General features: G+C 39.3%; 1 protein-coding gene across 3 annotated transcripts in view; it reads left to right on the top strand.

Moving 5' to 3' along the window:
* The window catches only part of LOC121390027 (serine/threonine-protein kinase mTOR-like), a 105,404-nt gene that overhangs the window by 43,199 nt on the left and 43,912 nt on the right, over nt 1–18,293 (top strand). For all 3 annotated transcript variants that reach the window (XM_041521727.1, XM_041521726.1, XM_041521728.1), the window contains 11 exons: nt 463–549; nt 1,307–1,474; nt 2,037–2,149; nt 4,397–4,652; nt 5,248–5,388; nt 6,943–7,085; nt 11,295–11,457; nt 11,635–11,768; nt 13,059–13,134; nt 16,808–16,947; nt 17,707–17,807. In XM_041521727.1, coding sequence (XP_041377661.1) covers nt 463–549; nt 1,307–1,474; nt 2,037–2,149; nt 4,397–4,652; nt 5,248–5,388; nt 6,943–7,085; nt 11,295–11,457; nt 11,635–11,768; nt 13,059–13,134; nt 16,808–16,947; nt 17,707–17,807 — 1,522 coding nt within the window. The remainder of the gene's footprint in view (nt 1–462; nt 550–1,306; nt 1,475–2,036; nt 2,150–4,396; nt 4,653–5,247; nt 5,389–6,942; nt 7,086–11,294; nt 11,458–11,634; nt 11,769–13,058; nt 13,135–16,807; nt 16,948–17,706; nt 17,808–18,293) is intronic.

Here is an 18,293-nt window from a genome sequence, read left to right as displayed (position 1 = left end):
CTCAAAACCAAACTTCAGAGAGGTACGCTACCTTTTATTACTCAAAACAAAACTTCAAAAGTATGTTGCTTTTCGTTAATCATTTCCAAACTTCAAAGAGGTGTATTACTTTTTATTACTTAAACTGAAACTTCAAAAGTGTGTTGCTTTTTATTAGTCGTTTCCAAACTTCAAAGAGGTATATTACTTTTTATTACTCCAAGCAAAACACTCGCTCGGGTAATACGAGAAACCTGCCACTCGTTTCGTGAAATCAGTACGACACCAGCTCGTATAATAATCTCAATAAACTGTGTTAGTCAGCTCCAGTTTTTAGTTATTACTTTGTTTCACACTTGAGATAGGTTCATTATTTATTATTCTATTCTAAACTTTAGATTATTTTATTATTTGATTCCAAATCCCAGGTGACTATGCTGCTATATGTTACCAAGATTTTATACAATTTTTTTTTTCCTTCAGTTCTTGTTCCAGCAGCTGGGGGTGATTATTGCAATTGTGAAGCAGCACATCAAGAATTACTTGGAAGATATCTTCATTCTAGTCAAGGTAAGAGATGTTTCTTTTGTGTGTTATTCTTCCAACAATTGACCGGCTACATCTCACCCACAAACTCCCCCATCACCACCACCACCATCACCACCATCAACACCACCACCACCACCACCATCACCACCATCAACACCACCGCCACCACCACCACCACCACCACCACCATCACCGTCACCGTCGCCACTGCCACCACCACCACAACCATCACCACCACCACCACCACCACCACAACCATCACCACCACCACCATCAACACCGCCACCACTGTCACCGTCACCACCACCGCCACCGCCACCACCTCCTCTCCCTTTCCTCCTTTAAAGTAGACCTGTCTGAATATCCCAGTTATTGTGTTATTGGTTTTCTGTTTTGAGTCGTCTGATGAGAAGCCAGGTTAGGTATTTATGAAAAGAAAACAAAGTTTTCTTCAATTGTTACTTGTGTTTTTTTTCTGTTTTTATTGCAGTACGTCTTCAGCCTTTTTGGAAATAACCATAGATTTGTGGGTATTATTGTCTGTTTGATGCCCATCATTTCTGACTAAGAGGTGTTAGCATGAGGTCAAAAATGAAACATTTGTGGGCATCAAATAAGACACTGCAAGACAATAAAACCCACAAATATCGAGATAAAATTTAACTAAGTTTGAATTCTTATTTGGTGATTTGTCCACCTATATCTAGCATTCTAGCATAATAATAATAATAATCTCTTGTGTCTGTAACGGAATCGGTGTTTGTATTACGTGTTTCAGGAATTCTGGATCCCCAACAGTCCGATGCAGAACACGATTATCCTGCTGATCGAGCAGATCGTGAATGCACTGGGCACCGAGTTCCGGGTGTACCTGCCCCAGATAGTGCCCCAGATCCTACGAGTCTTCATGCATGACACCAGCAAGGACAGGGTTGTCACAGCAAAGGTTAGCTCATGTTAATCATGTCATTGTCTGTCTAAGGGTGGGACTTATCTCAATGGGTAGAGTGTGCAGTTGATATATGGTCAGTACATGATTGAATCTCGGTAGTGAACTCACTGGACTATTCCTCGTTCCAGCCATTGCTAACAACTGGTGTAATCAAGTCAATCTCTATTTATCGAGTGGGGGGGGGGGGCGGAATTTAGCCCAGTCGGTACAGTGCTCACTTGAAATGCTTGCATCACCAGATCGAACCTTTATGCATCCATTCAACTGATTTATTTTTTCTCATTCCAACCAGTCCACCACAAGTTGTCAACGGCAGTGGTATGTCCTTTCCAGTCTGTGCATATAAAGTATCCCTTATTTGACAGTCAAAAACCAATGATTAAAAAAAAATCAATGTGCTCTAGTGGTGTCATTAAACAAAACTAACTTTTTTTTTGAAGGAGTGCTTGTATGAACAGGTCATTAATCCAATAACCCATTGCCCTTTACACAGACATTGTAACCACTGAGCTTAGAAAAGTTCAAAGAAATAGAAATGTGTGTTTCTCTTTTTCAGTTGTTGAATGCTCTTCAGTTATTTGGTGCTAACCTGGACGATTATCTTCATCTGTTACTTCCTCCCGTTGTGAAACTGTTCGATTCTGTTGACATTCCTATTTCGGTCAGAAGGTAAGGTTTTATTTTATATCTTTACTTGTGGTTTTTAAATAATATTTATGATAATCTTTTAAAAATTTTTTAAAGCCCACTTTGATACAAAAAGTCAGTTCTACAATAAATAAAAATAAGTGTTGGATGCATATATCCCCGCAGGCAAGACGTAGACCAGTGGTAAAGCACTTTCTTGATGCGCGGTCGGTTTGGGATCGATCCCTGTCAGTGGGCCCATTGGGCTATTTCTCGCTCCAGCCAGTTCACCCTGACTGGTACATCAAAGGCCATGGTATGTGCTATCCTGTCTATGGGATGGTGCATATAAAAGATCCCTTGCTGCCAATCGAAAAGCGTAACCCATGAAGTGGCGACAGTGGGTTTCCTCCCTCAATATCTGTGTGGTCCTTAACGATATGTCCGACGCCATATAACCGTAAGTAAAATGTGTTGAGTGCGTCGTTAAATAAACCATTTCCTTCCTTCATACATCCCCACTCACCACCCCTTGTTCAGGTCAGTTAGGATTAAGCATAAGCTTAGGGTTTGGTTGCCAATGAATTAATGAAATATAATTTAATTTTCTACTGCCTGGTGGAAGCAAAGACCCTTATTTCAGTGTTAAATCATTGGCTCCCCACTATCATACCTATAATTAAAATTATTGAAGGAAGGAAATAGTTTATTTAACGACACACTCAACACATTTTATTTACAGTTATATGGCATCAGACATATGGTTAATGACCACACATATATTGAGGGAGGAAACCTGCTATCGCCACTTCATGAGCTACTCTTTTCGATTAGCGCCAAGGGATCTTTTATATGCACCATCCCACCCCCTAAAATTATTGAAAGCACCTTCTCAGTTAATGGAGTGTTAGCCTGAGGCGCTTGGCTTGAAGGATCAAACACTTTTGGGGACCTATTCTCTGATTGGTTTTTTCCCGCCCCAATCAGGGCTCCATGGCTAGTATTTCAAAGGTCATAGTATGTGCTGTCCTGTTTGAGAAAGCACATATAAAATATAATTTTGTGTTTAATAAAACAAAATGTATTGGGTTTCCTCTAAAACTATATGACAGTTACCAAATGTTTGACATCCAATAAACTATATGACAGTTACCAAATGTTTGACATCCAATAAACTATATGACAATTACCAAAAGTTTGACATCCAATAAACTATATGACAATTACCAAATGTTTGACATCCAATAAACTATATGACAATTACCAAATGTTTGACATCCAATAGCCAGTGATTGATTAATTGGTCAATGTGCTGTAGTGGTGTCGTAATTACCAAATGGTTGACATCCAATAGCCAGTGATTGATTAATTTATCAATGTGCTCCAGTGGTGTCGTAATTACCAAATGTTTGACATCCAATAGCCAGTGATTGATTAATTGATCAATGTGCTCCAGTGGTGTCGTAATTACCAAATGTTTGACATCCAATAGCCAATGATTGATTAATTGATCAATGTGCTCCAGTGGTGTCGTAATTACCAAATGTTTGACATCCAATAGCCAGTGATTGATTAATTGATCAATGTGCTCCAGTGGTGTCGTAATTACCAAATGTTTGACATCCAATAGCCAGTGATTGATTAATTGATCAATGTGCTCCAGTGGTGTCGTAATTACCAAATGTTTGACATCCAATAGCCAATGATTGATTAATTGATCAATGTGCTCCAGTGGTGTCGTAATTACCAAATGTTTGACATCCAATAGCCAGTGATTGATTAATTGATCAATGTGCTGTAGTGATGTCATTAAATAAAATAAACTTTTAACTTTTGATCTAACTCTGCAAGTGGCAAGGGCTAGAAGAGATGTATTTTTGGTTTCAAACTTGAGAAGGAGTATTTTGGCCGTGTCTCCATTTTCCAGTTTATTTCTGTATTTTCCAGATTGCCGTTAGAAACGATCAACCATCTGACAAACATTTTCCAGTTTATTTCTGTATTTTCCAGATTGCCATTAAAAACGATCGACCATCTGACAAACATTTTCCAGTTTGTTTGTGTATTCTCCAGATTTCTTTTTGGCCACAAGTTGAGAAGAAGTGTTTTGGCTATGGCTCCATTTTCCAGTTTATTCCTGTCTTTTCCAGACTGGTGTTACAAGCGATCGACCACCTGGCTAACATTTCTAGTTTGTTTGTGTATTTTTTAGATTTCTTTTTGGCAGCAAGTTGAGAAGAAGTGTTTTCACTGCAGCTCCATTTTGTAGTTTAATTCTTTATTTTTCAGATTGGCGTTAGAAACGATCGACCACCTGACGGACACTCTGGACCTGACGGACTACGCGTCGCGCATCATCCACCCGCTGGCTCGCACGCTGGACACGACCGTGCAGCTCCATGCGACCTGCATGGCCACACTGTGTTCCCTCGTCCAGCAGCTCGGACACAAGTACACCATCTTCATCCCCATGATCACCAAGGTGATGGGCAAACACCAGATCACTGACCAGCGCTACACTGTGCTCATGTGCGTCATACTCAAGGTAAGAAGAAGATCATAGCAAAATGTCTTTAATGAAATTTCCAAAACTAATTTTATTACCACTTATTTCATAGTGAAGTTGAAATAAAGTCCTTTTTTTTGTTTTGCTTTCTGCATCTCTCTCTGTGTCTGTCTCTCTCTGTCTCTGTCTGTCTGTCTGTCTGTCTGTCTGTCTGTCTCTCTCTCTCTCTCTCTCTCTCTCTCTCTCTCTCTCTCTCTCTCTCTCTCTCTCTCTCTCTCTCTCTCTCTCTCTCCTCCCTGTCTCTCTCTGTCTCTGTCTCTCGCTCTCTCTCTCTCTCTCTCTCTCTCTCCCTCCCTGTCTCTCTGTCTCTGGCTCTCGCTCTCTCTCTCTCTCTCTCTCTCTCTCTCTCTCTCTCTCTCTCTCTCTCTCTCTCTCCCTCTCTCCTCTCCCTCCCTCCCTCCCTCTCTCTCTCTCTCTCTCTCTCTCTCTCTCTCTCTCTCTCTCTCTCTCTCTCTCTCTCTCTCTCTCTCTCTCTGTATTAATGTAAGACAGAAATTATCACGAAGATTTCGTATCTCTCTCTTTGATTCTGTTTCTGAAATATTCCTTTCTTTGTTTTACATACGTTTATCAGGGCACGTCAATAGCTGAGGAGGAGGACGACCCGGTGCTGATGAAGCGCAGAAACCGACTGAAGATCACGGAAACGGCTGATCAGACGGCAGACACCACCACCATCAAAAAACTCCATGCCAACTTCAACCACATGCAAAGAGTAAACACATCATCTGTTCAACACTATCAATATTAACAGGACAGGGTTCACCAATTGGGGCACAACAGACTTGTCTGTTATTACCTGATTCATGATCAATCTAGGCTGTTACTACCTGATGCGTGATCAATCTAGGCTGTTATTACCTGATGCACGATCAATCTAGGCTGTTATTACCTGATTCACGATCAATCTAGGCTGTTACTACCTGATGCACGATCAATCTAGGCTGTTATTACCTGATTCACGATCAATCTAGGCTGTTATTACCTGATTCACGATCAATCTAGGCTGTTATTACCTGATTCACGATCAATCTAGGCTGTTACTACGTGATGGACGATCAATCTAGGCTGTTACTACCTGATGCACGATCAATCTAGGCTGTTACTACCTGATGCACGATCAATCTAGGCTGTTATTACCTGATTCACTATCAATCTAGCCCGTTACTACCTGATGCGCGATCAATCTAGGCCATTACTACCTGATGCGTGATCAATCTAGGCCGTTACTACCTGATGCGCGATCAATCTAGGCTGTTACTACCTGATGCACGATCAATCTAGGCTGTTACTACCTGATGCACGATCAATCTAGGATCGATTCCCATCAGTGGGCCCATTGGGCTATTTGTCGTTCCAGCCAGTGCTAGACAAGTGGTGTAACAAAGGCCATGGTATGTACTATCCTGTATGTGGGATGGTGCATATAAAAGATCCCTTGCTGCTAATCGAAAAGAGTAGCCCATGAAGTGGTAGCAGCGGGTTTCCTCTCTCAATATCTGTGTGGTCCTTAACCATATGTCTGACGCCATATAACTGTAAATAAAATGTGTTGAGTGCATCGTTAAATAAAACATTTCCTTCCTTCCTTGTCTGTTATTAGCACACAGATGTCCTTTTAGTGCAGTAATTGCAGAGTTTTACCTATTCAGACATGTATTTCAAGTTATTTTAATCTAATTACAGCTTAACATTCTATTGATTTTCAGATGAATTTTCTTCAGGTTAGCATGTTTCTAGTTAAAGGCATACTGTCACAGATCACTGACCTATTTAATGGTCTAACAAAGTATTACCTGAACAAAAATAATTTGATTTGTCCCTAAATGTACTTTATTCAACCATCTTCATAACCACCATACTCCATTTATTAATGACATTTTGTAAAAATTGACGAGAGGGTTGATAATTGATTTCACTCCATCATGGTTCAGTTAAGGTGATTCAATAGCTAGATTTGGTTTCCAACACTTAATGTAATTTTTAGTTGTTATCCATTTTTAGAGAAATAAGGTCCTTAAATCTGTGACAGTATGCCTTTAATTTGGGCTTGCTTATTTTGGGAATACTTATTTTGGGCACAACCTGTTATCACCTCAACTTTGGAGCAATTTAAAACCCTGCAGTAACATAAATAGAGAATATTATATATTCATACTCACACATCAAAATTGCCAACTGTTTGACATCTAATATATGACCATTAATTAATCAATGGGTTATAGTGGTGTCGTTAAACAAAACAACTTTTAAACATTCCTTTCTTCAGGCCCTGGGTTCCGGAAGACGAGCTTCTAAAGAGGACTGGATGGAATGGCTGAGGAAATTGAGCATTGAGTTACTCAAAGAGAGTCCGTCCCCAGCACTCCGATCGTGCTGGGCCCTTGCTCAGACCTACAACCCTCTAGCAAGGTAAATAGTAGAACTATAGACCTACAACCCTCTAGCTAGGTAAATAGTCGAACTATAGACCTACAACCCTCTAGCAAGGTAAATAATCGAACTATAGACCTACAACCCTCTAGCAAGGTAAATAGTCGAACTATAGACCTACAACCCTCTAGCAAGGTAAATAGTCAACTATAGACCTACAGCCCTGTAGCTAGGTAAATAGTCAACTATAGACCTACAATCCGCTAGCTACATGTAGGTAAATAGTCAACTATAGACCTACAACCCTCTAGCAAAGTAAATAGTCGAATTATAGACCTGAAGCCCTCTAGCAAGGTAAATAGTCAACTATAGGCCTGCAACTCTAGCAAGGTAAATAGTCAACTATAAACCTACAATCTGCTAGCTACATGTAGGTAAATAGTCAACTAGAGACCTGAAGCCCTCTAGCAAGGTAAATAATCGAACTATAGACCTACAACCCTCTAGCAAGGTAAATAGTCGAACTATAGACCTACAACCCTCTAGCTAGGTAAATAGTCAACTATAGACCTACAACCCTCTAGCACGGTAAATAGTTGAACTATAGACCTACAACCCTCTAGCAAGGTAAATAGTCAACTATAGACCTACAATCTGCTAGCTACATGTAGGTAAATGGTCAACTATAGACCTACACATGTACAACCCTCTAGCAAAGTAAATAGTCGAATTATAGACCTGCAGCCCTCTAGCAAGGTAAATAGTCTACTATAGACCTACAACCCTCTAGCAAGGTAAATAGTCAACTACAGACCTACAACCCTCTAGCAAGGTAAATAGTCAACTATAGACCTACAGCCTTCTAGCAAGGTAAATAGTCGAACTATAGACCTGCAGCCCTCTAGCAAGGTAAATAGTCGAACTATAGACCTACAGCCTTCTAGCAAGGTAAATAGTCAACTATAGACCTACAGCCTTCTAGCAAGGTAAATAGTCAAACTATAGACCTACAACCCTCTAGCAAGGTAAATATTCAACTATAGACCTACAACCCTCTAGCTAGATAAATAGTCAACTATAGACCTACAACCCTCTAGCTAGATAAATAGTCAACTATAGACCTACAACCCTCTAGCTAGGTAAATAGTCAACTATAGCCCTACAACCCTCAAGCAAGGTAAATAGTCAACTACAGACCTACAACCCTCTAGCAAGGTAAATAGTCAACTATAGACCTACAACCCTCTAGCAAGGTAAATAGTCGAACTATAGACCTACAACCCTCTAGCAAGGTAAGTATTCAACTATAGACCTACAGCCTTCTAGCAAGGTAAATAGTCAAACTATAGACCTACAGCCCTCTAGCAAGGTAAATAGTCAACTATAGACCTACAGCCTTCTAGCAAGGTAAATAGTCAAACTATAGACCTACAGCCCTCTAGCAAGGTAAATAGTCAACTATAGACCTACAGCCTTCTAGCAAGGTAAATAGTCAACTATAGACCTACAGCCTTCTAGCAAGGTAAATAGTCAACTATAGACCTACAGCCTTCTAGCAAGGTAAATAGTCAACTATAGACCTACAGCCTTCTAGCAAGGTAAATAGTCAACTATAGCCCTACAACCCTCAAGCAAGGTAAATAGTCAACTACAGACCTACAACCCTCTAGCAAGGTAAATAGTCAACTACAGACCTACAACCCTCTAGCAAGGTAAATAGTCAACTATAGACCTACAGCCTTCTAGCAAGGTAAATAGTCAACTATAGACCTACAACCCTCTAGCAAGGTAAATAGTCAAACTATAGACCTACAGCCCTCTAGCAAGGTAAATAGTCGAACTATAGACCTACAACCCTCTAGCAAGGTAAATATTCAACTATAGACCTACAACCCTCTAGCTAGATAAATAGTCAACTATAGACCTACAACCCTCTAGCTAGATAAATAGTCAACTATAGACCTACAACCCTCTAGCTAGGTAAATAGTCAACTATAGCGCTACAACCCTCAAGCAAGGTAAATAGTCAACTACAGACCTACAACCCTCTAGCAAGGTAAATAGTCAACTATAGACCTACAGCCTTCTAGCAAGGTAAATAGTCAACTATAGACCTACAACCCTCTAGCAAGGTAAATAGTCAACTATAGACCTACAGCCTTCTAGCAAGATAAATAGTCAAACTATAGACCTACAGCCCTCTAGCAAGGTAAATAGTCGAGCTATAGACCTACAACCCTCTAGCAAGGTAAATATTCAACTATAGACCTACAACCCTCTAGCTAGATAAATAGTCAACTATAGACCTACAACCCTCTAGCTAGATAAATAGTCCACTATAGACCTACAACCCTCTAGCTAGATAAATAGTCCACTATAGACCTACAACCCTCTAGCAAGGTAAATAGTCGAACTATAGACCTACAACCCTCTAGCAAGGTAAATAGTCGAACTATAGACCTACAACCCTCTAGCAAGGTCAGTATTCAACTATAGACCTACAACACTCTAGCTAGATAAATAGTCAACTATAGACCTACAACCCTCTAGCTAGATAAATAGTCTACTATAGACCTACAACCCTCTAGCAAGGTAAATAGTCAAACTATAGACCTACAACACTCTAGCAAGGTAAATAGTCAAACTATAGACCTACAACCCTCTAGCAAGGTCAATATTCAACTATAGACCTACAACCCTCTAGCTAGATAAATAGTCAACTATAGACCTACAACCCTCTAGCTAGATAAATAGTCTACTATAGACCTACAACCCTCTAGCAAGGTAAATAGTCAAACTATAGACCTACAGCCTTCTAGCAAGGTAAATAGTCGAACTATAGACCTACAGCCTTCTAGCAAAGTAAATAGTCAAACTATAGACCTACAACCTGCTAGCTAGGTAAATAGTCGAACTATAGACCTACAATCCTCTAGCAAGGTAAATAGAGGTTGATATAAACGAGTTACCAGATACTATAAACGTTTATGTCCCAAGTGAAATAATTTTCACTTGTCACAAGCTTGTTAATTTAAAATATTTGTGTTAGACCTGTACCTCGTAGACAGTTATTTAAATAAGTAACAGTAAGACTGTCTAGCTGGATAATTATATCAAATACATGTAAGTAAACCAAATGTGCATCGTAATTAAACCAAATGTGCATCTATACACTTTACGGCAATCTGGTTGGTCCAGAGGTGCTTACTTTTTTTTCATTCATATCCTGATGAACCGAAAAAATTTAAGCCATGAGGTCATTTAAAAAATCAGCTGTTTCAAATAATAGTGAATGAGTGTTTGCATTCTTACTATCAATGAAGTTTACAACAAACAATACTACAGGTATATATAAAGCTAAACAAAATAAATTCAGTTATGTATGATTAAAGTATGCATATAAATTTAATTGTAAGATTTGACAGCAATTATGTTTTGGTTCATGCAAGTATGAACCGAAAAAAACGATGTGCACACTTTCGTATGACCTAATACGCAGAGTCATACAGTGTGCACATTGTTTTTTCGGTTCATACTTCCATGAACCAAAAAATAATTGCAGTTAATTCTTAAATGTATGTACATATGTACCAGTACATACATATAATATACTTACACATATAATTAAAGTACTAAGTATATTTTGTAGTTTTTATTTTTAAGAAACAAATGGACGAACTGAGTTCATTCATTTATTTATTGTTTCATTTATTGTTTCTTTCTTGCCTTTGTTCTAGGGATCTGTTTTATGCTGCATTTGTTTCGTGCTGGACGGAACTGACCGAGGCCCAGCAGGACGAGTTGATACAGAGTTCATTCATTCATTCATTCATTCATTCATTCATTCATTCTTTTTTTCTCTTCTTTTTTCTAGGGATCTGTTTTATGCTGCGTTTGTTTCGTGCTGGATGGAATTGACCGAGGCCCAGCAGGATGAATTGATACAGAGTTCAATCATTCATTCATTCATTCATTCTTTTTTTCTCTTCTTTTTTCTAGGGATCTGTTTAATGCTGCATTTGTTTCGTGCTGGACGGAACTGACCGAGGCCCAGCAGGACGAGTTGATACAGAGTTCATTCATTCATTCATTCATTCTTTTTTTCTCTTCTTTTTTCTAGGGATCTGTTTAATGCTGCATTTGTTTCATGCTGGACGGAACTGACCGAGGCCCAGCAGGACGAGTTGATACAGAGTTCATTCATTCATTCATTCATTCATTTTTTTTTTTTTCTCTTCTTTTTTCTAGGGATCTGTTTAATGCTGCGTTTGTTTCGTGCTGGACAGAACTGACCGAGGCACAACAGGACGAGTTGATACAGAGTCTGGAGCAAGCGTTGACGTCGCAGGAGATTGTCGAGATAACTCAGACACTGCTCAACCTTGCGGAGTTCATGGAGCACTGTGACAAGGTGAGATAACTCTTACATACGTGACAAGGTGAGATAACTTTACATACGTGACAAGGTGAGATAACTCTAGACATGTGACAAGGTGAGATAACTCTTTAAAATATGAAACATTTCTTCCTCAAATTCAAATAATTGGGTTATTTTTGTTTTTCACTTGGTGTTTAATTGTGTTTTTAGGGCCCTCTCCCTCTTGACAGTCGCCTCCTGGGAGATCGAGCCATACGTTGCCGTGCCTACGCTAAAGCTCTTCACTACCACGAGGAAGAATTCCACAGAGGCCCAACTGGGGATACACTGGAGGCCCTGATCAGGTATAAACATTTGTTTTCTTTAAATTATAAGATAGCATTTATATAAAGTTATTTAACCTTCTGAATACTGCAAGTGGTAAAAGTCATCCCATTTTATAACAATTGCATTAGCTTCACTAATTCTTAGTTTTGCCATTTTGAGCACCCTAAGGTGGGAGTTAGAATTAAGCAAGTATGACTTAAAGGTTGTAAGTGCAATTTGCTATTTTACATTTTAAATTATATGTGAAAAATCAAAAGCCTTTTGGTTTAGCTTCTCAGTTTGCCGCAAGTTTCTCATCTTTGTTGGACATCTAATACAATGATCTAGAGTGTTGTATGATTTCAATAATATATACTCTTCAAAAACAGTAGGGGAACTCTAATAAGAATTTACAATTGCCAAAATTGTAAAGTATTAGCTGTGTGAAATGGTTATATGATAATAGTGAATTAATTGGGCAAACATTACAACTGGTAGTTCAGTATTACAGTAGGTTTTATGACCACCAAAGATCTTGAAGGACAATTGGGGTCAGAAGTGAAATTTGAAAGTTGATGTTTTGTTATTTGCACACACCGCATCGCAAATTCAAACAATAAAAATGAATAAAAACAAAACAATAACAATGTTTGATCAACAGAATGAAAAAGATTGACAGAAATAATGGACTAAATCGAGAATGACACTCCAAGCACTTGTACGGGGCAACTGCGTGATGCACGTGCAAACTATGGAATGTGTTTCAGTGTGTTGATAAACAGACCTGAACGTTCTTTACTAGGATGTCTGTGGTCAAAACATATGTTCGGTCTAATAGTTGATATTAACATTAATATTTTAGGTTCCCCTACTTTTTTTGAAGAGTATAGTAGTCCAGTTAATTAAATAGAATATTAAATTATATGAAAATATTTATATTATGAATTTAAGAATTTCATGACATATAAATATAAATATGTCTGTTTAGAGAAAGGGTTTACGGGTAAAAGATTTAGGGTTGAATATTGGATCAGATATGAATAAAATGACACTGCATTCAATGTGTGTTTTTGATGATAGCCACGACTGGTACATCAAAGGCTGTGGTATTTGCTATCCTGTCTGTGGGAAAGTGCATATAAAAATCCCTTTCTGCATTAGAAAAAATGTAGTGTGTTTCATCTGATGACTACATATAGTTTGACATCCAATAGCCGATGATTAATAAATCAATGTGTTCTAGTGGTGTCGTTAAACAAAACAAACTTCTCTTTTTTTGATGATAGCCCATTGTAACCTGTAATGGCTTGATTTCTTTCTCTTTGCAGTATCAACAATAAACTGCAGCAGTACGAAGCAGCAGCCGGGGTCCTGGAATACGCCATGAAGCACCACAAAGACCTGGTTAGTACCAACCTGGGCCTCCTTTCACGAAGCAGTCATAGTGCTAAGTTAACCTTAAATGCAGACGGTAATCTTAGCACTAAGATCGCTTCGTAAAACGACGTCTGGAACCTTGGCCTGTAGTCTTAGCTTGTGTATGATCGAATTTAAAGCAGGATAGGGTTGGAGGACGCTCGGGCTGTCTATGTCGTAGAAAGGAATGGAAATCAAATTTAAAGCAGGATAGGGTTGGAGGACACTCGGGCTGTCTATGTCGTAGAAAGGAATGGAAATCAAATTTAAAGCAGGATAGGGTTGGAGGACACTCGAGCTGTCTATGTCGTAGAAAGGAATGGAAATCAAATTTAAAGCAGGATAGGGTTGGAGGACACTCGGGCTGTCTATGTCGTAGAAAGGAATGGAAATCGAATTTAAAGCAGGATAGGGTTGGAGGACGCTCGAGCTGTCTATGTCGTAGAAAGGAATGGAAATCAAATTTAAAACAGGATAGGGTTGGAGGACGCTCGAGCTGTCTATGTCGTAGAAAGGAATGGAAATCAAATTTAAAGCAGGATAGGGTTGGAGGACACTCGAGCTATGTCGTAGAAAGGAATGGAAATCAAATTTAAAGCAGGATAGGGTTGGAGGACACTCGGGCTGTCTATGTCGTAGAAAGGAATGGAAATCGAATTTAAAGCAGGATAGGGTTGGAGGACACTCGGGGCTGTCTATGTCGTAGAAAGGAATGGAAATCAAATTTAAAGCAGGATAGGGTTGGAGGACGCTCGAGCTGTCTATGTCGTAGAAAGGAATGGAAATCTAGGGTTGGAGGACACTCGAGCTGTCTATGTCGTAGAAAGGAATGGAAATCTAGGGTTGGAGGACACTCGAGCTGTCTATGTCGTAGAAAGGAATGGAAATCTAGGGTTGGAGGACACTCGAGCTGTCTATGTCGTAGAAAGGAATGGAAATCTAGGGTTGGAGGACGCTCGGGCTGTCTATGTCGTAGAAAGGAATGGAAATCTAGGGTTGGAGGACACTCGGGCTGTCTATGTCGTAGAAAGGAATGGAAATCTAGGGTTGGAGGACACTCGGGCTGTCTATGTCGTAGAAAGGAATGGAAATCTAGGGTTGGAGGACACTCGGGCTGTCTATGTCGTAGAAAGGAATGGAAATCTAGGGTTGGAGGACACTCGGGCTGTCTATGTCGTAGAAAGGAATGGAAATCTAGGGTTGGAGGACACTCGGGCTGTCTATGTCGTAGAAAGGAATGGAAATCTAGGGTTGGAGGACACTCGGGCTGTCTATGTCGTAGAAAGGAATGGAAATCTAGGGTTGGAGGACACTCGGGCTGTCTATGTCATAGAAAGGAATGGAAATCTAGGGTTGGAGGACACTCGGGCTGTCTATGTCGTAGAAAGGAATGGAAATCTAGGGTTGGAGGACACTCGGGCTGTCTATGTCGTAGAAAGGAATGGAAATCTAGGGTTGGAGGACACTCGGGCTGTCTATGTCGTAGAAAGGAATGGAAATCTAGGGTTGGAGGACACTCGGGCTGTCTATGTCGTAGAAAGGAATGGAAATCTAGGGTTGGAGGACACTCGGGCTGTCTATGTCGTAGAAAGGAATGGAAATCTAGGGTTGGAGGACACTCGGGCTGTCTATGTCGTAGAAAGGAATGGAAATCAAATTTGTTCACACCTCGTCATTTAAAGGGACATACCCTAGTTTTTAAACACTACAGCATATTTTTCACTATTAGAGCCGTTTATGATCACTGAAATCAAACATTACTGATATTTTATTCTTTAGATTTATCCATTTCCGTACAACCAAAGTGTTTCTGGTTATCCTGGTGTTCCTAATAACACAAAATGCATTTTTTTCTTCATATTTTAAAAAATTCACGTGCCTCTGAGAAGTAACTGTTATGGAGTCGCGGTTTAATCTATTTTTAAGGGTATTTCAATGTCACAGACTCTTATTTCACACTGTTGTATCCAAATGTGTTACAGGTTTATAAATTAACCAAACTTAGTGTCCATTTTTATAGGTTGAAACTAGAGTCTAGGTGAAAATTATGCCTTAGAGTTTAAAAAATAGGGTCAGTCCCTTTAAGGTTTGCTGTCACTCTGGCTGTCCATCCCTCCCCCTGAGACTAACATCAAGGAGAGTAACCTTTAGCTTCCCTTAACATGTGATTAAAAAATATAAGTATTACAAAAGGATTACACATCAATGCTCAATGTGTTAATATTTTAAGTGGCTGCCACATCACTAGGCCGTCTCTTGTATACTGTGAATTCCTTTAACTTAAGTGGCTGCCACATCACTAGGCCGTCTCTTGTATACTGTGAATTCCTTTATCTTAAGTGGCTGCCACATCACTAGGCCGTCTCTTGTATACTGTGAATTCCTTTATCTTAAGTGGCTGCCACCTCACTAGGCCGTCTCTTGTATACTGTTAATTCCTTTATCTTAAGTGGCTGCCACATCACTAGGCCGTCTCTTGTATACTGTGAATTCCTTTATCTTAAGTGGCTGCCACCTCACTAGGCCGTCTCTTGTATACTGTTAATTCCTTTATCTTAAGTGGCTGCCACATCACTAGGCCGTCTCTACCACATCACTAGGCCGTCTCTTGTATACTGTGAATTCCTTTATCTTAAGTGGCTGCCACATCACTAGGCCGTCTCTTGTATACTGTGAATTCCTTTATCTTAAGTGGCTGCCACATCACTAGGCCGTCTCTTGTATACTGTGAATTCCTTTATTTTAAGTGGCTGCCACATCACTAGGCCGTCTCTTGTATACTGTGAATTCCTTTATCTTAAGTGGCTGCCACATCACTAGGCCGTCTCTTGTATACTGTGAATTCCTTTATCTTAAGTGGCTGCCACATCACTAGGCCGTCTCTTGTATACTGTGAATTCCTTTATTTCAAGTGGCTGCCACATCACTAGGCCGTCTCTTGTATACTGTGAATTCCTTTATTTTAAGTGGCTGCCACATCACTAGGCCGACTCTTGTATACTGTGAATTCCTTTATTTTCGGGAAAGTAACTTTTTGTGGTTTTGCTACAAACATTTTGTTGGGTACTTAAGTTAGTGGATTGAAAAGGTAATATCGTTAATTATTACCCATATGATTATAAATATCTTGTTATATATCAAAGTGATACGTCCCACTAGAATGCCAAGTGAGATGTAATACTTTTGACGTCACATGATGATGTCATCAATTGGCATACGACCTTACAGGAACGTCAGCGAAACGAGATGAGTGGTATAAATTAAGATTGATTATGGGTAATAAGTGGGATATTAAATTCGCTACCATTTTGTATCATGTTTATGTCCCTCATGAAATAATTTTTATTGTCACTCGCTAAAGCTTGTGACAACTGAAAAATTATTTCACTCAAGGACATAAACATGATACGAAATGGAAGCTTGTTTAATATCCTATAATTCTTATTATATGTATAGATATATTATATATTTTTGTTGTTGTTGTTGTGTTCCTAAATTTCATTAACTGCACAAGTCTAAAAATGTTACAGAAATTAGACTGCCACAAACAAAAGTGATTTCACAGTATATACATTTCAAGACCTTCCTAATTTTCCATATTTTTGTTTGTCCATTATCATTTCGAAGTTCATTTCTAAAATGATGCCATTGTGTATTGTAGAAGATCCAGGAGAACTGGTATGAGAAGCTGCACGAGTGGGACAAGGCTCTGACCGCGTATGAGGCCAAGCAGGAGCTGAACCCCGACGACGTCAGTCTCACGCTCGGCAGGATGAGGTGTCTCGAGGCGCTGGGAGAATGGTAATTGTTACCAGTATGCAGAGAAAAATTTGGCTAATTTATTTCCTTAGGGAGAAGATTGGCCTACATAACATATTCCGTGATATAAAACAAACTATTTCTCATTCAATGGTGATGTCAAGGTATTCATGACCTGTCGATTCTATTTAAGACATTTCTCATTCAATGGTGATGTCAAGGTATTCATGACCTGTCGATTCTATTGCAGACATTTCTCATTCAATGGTGATGTCATGGTATTCATGACCTGTCGATTCTATTGCAGACATTTCTCATTCAATGGTGATGTCATGGTATTCATGACCTGTCGATTCTATTGCAGACATTTCTCATTCAATGGTGATGTCAAGGTATTCATGACCTGTCAATTCTATTGCAGACATTTCTCATTCAATGGTGATGTCAAGGTATTCATGGCCTGTCGATTCTATTGCAGACATTTCTCATTCAATGGTGATGTGAAGGTATTCATGACCTGTTGATTCTATTGCAGAGATTTCTCATTCAATGGTGATGTCAAGGTATTCATGACCTGTCAGTTCTATTGCAGACATTTCTCATTCAATGGTGATGTCAAGGTATTCATGACCTGTCAGTTCTGTTGCAGACATTTCCTGAAACTATCTTTCATTTTGTTTAAGTACAGTCCACAAGTGAATTTTTTTAATTTATTAAATATGTATTTAAATCTGTTGCTTAATTGTTACCTTTCTAACTATATATACATTTATATCTCTAGTTTCTTATATGTTATTTGAGGGGTCAGCTGCACGCTCTAGCGTGTGAGAAATGGCCGACAGCGAGTGACGAGATTCGCAGCAAAATGGCGAGAATGGCATCAGCGGCAGCCTGGGGTCTTGGTATGTTTTTTTCTTATTTTTGTTTTGGGGGGAATTTGGGATCACTGGTTGGGTGGTGACAAAAATCACCTCTTATTGATAAAATTTAACATAATATTTGGTCTCTGGGACAATATGTTTGAGATTTGTAACATGTATTTTAATTTGCAGCAAGCTTTGAAGACAATTGATGTAGATCAATTGTAGAGTGTTAGTTTGGCATGGGATGGAGTGCCTGCCTGAGGATGGGTGGGTCGTAGGATCAAATAACCTTGGCAGAACCATTATTTTGTCATGTCTCAACCAGTGTCCCATGACTGGCATATCAAAATGTGTGCTGTCCTGTCTGTGGGAAAGTGCATTTAAAGATCACATGATGCTAATGGGGGAAAATGTAGTGGATTTCTTGTGAATGTAGTGGATTTCTTGTGAATACTACCTGTCACAATTACCAAATGTTTGAAGCCCAGTATCTGATGATTAATGTGCTCTAGTGGTGTCATTAAA

The sequence above is a fragment of the Gigantopelta aegis genome, chromosome 15, assembly GCF_016097555.1.
Source record: "Gigantopelta aegis isolate Gae_Host chromosome 15, Gae_host_genome, whole genome shotgun sequence".
NCBI lineage: Eukaryota > Metazoa > Mollusca > Gastropoda > Neomphalida > Peltospiridae > Gigantopelta > Gigantopelta aegis.
The sequence above is the reverse complement of the archived record's forward strand: the minus strand, read 5'-3'. Positions and strand labels throughout refer to the sequence as shown.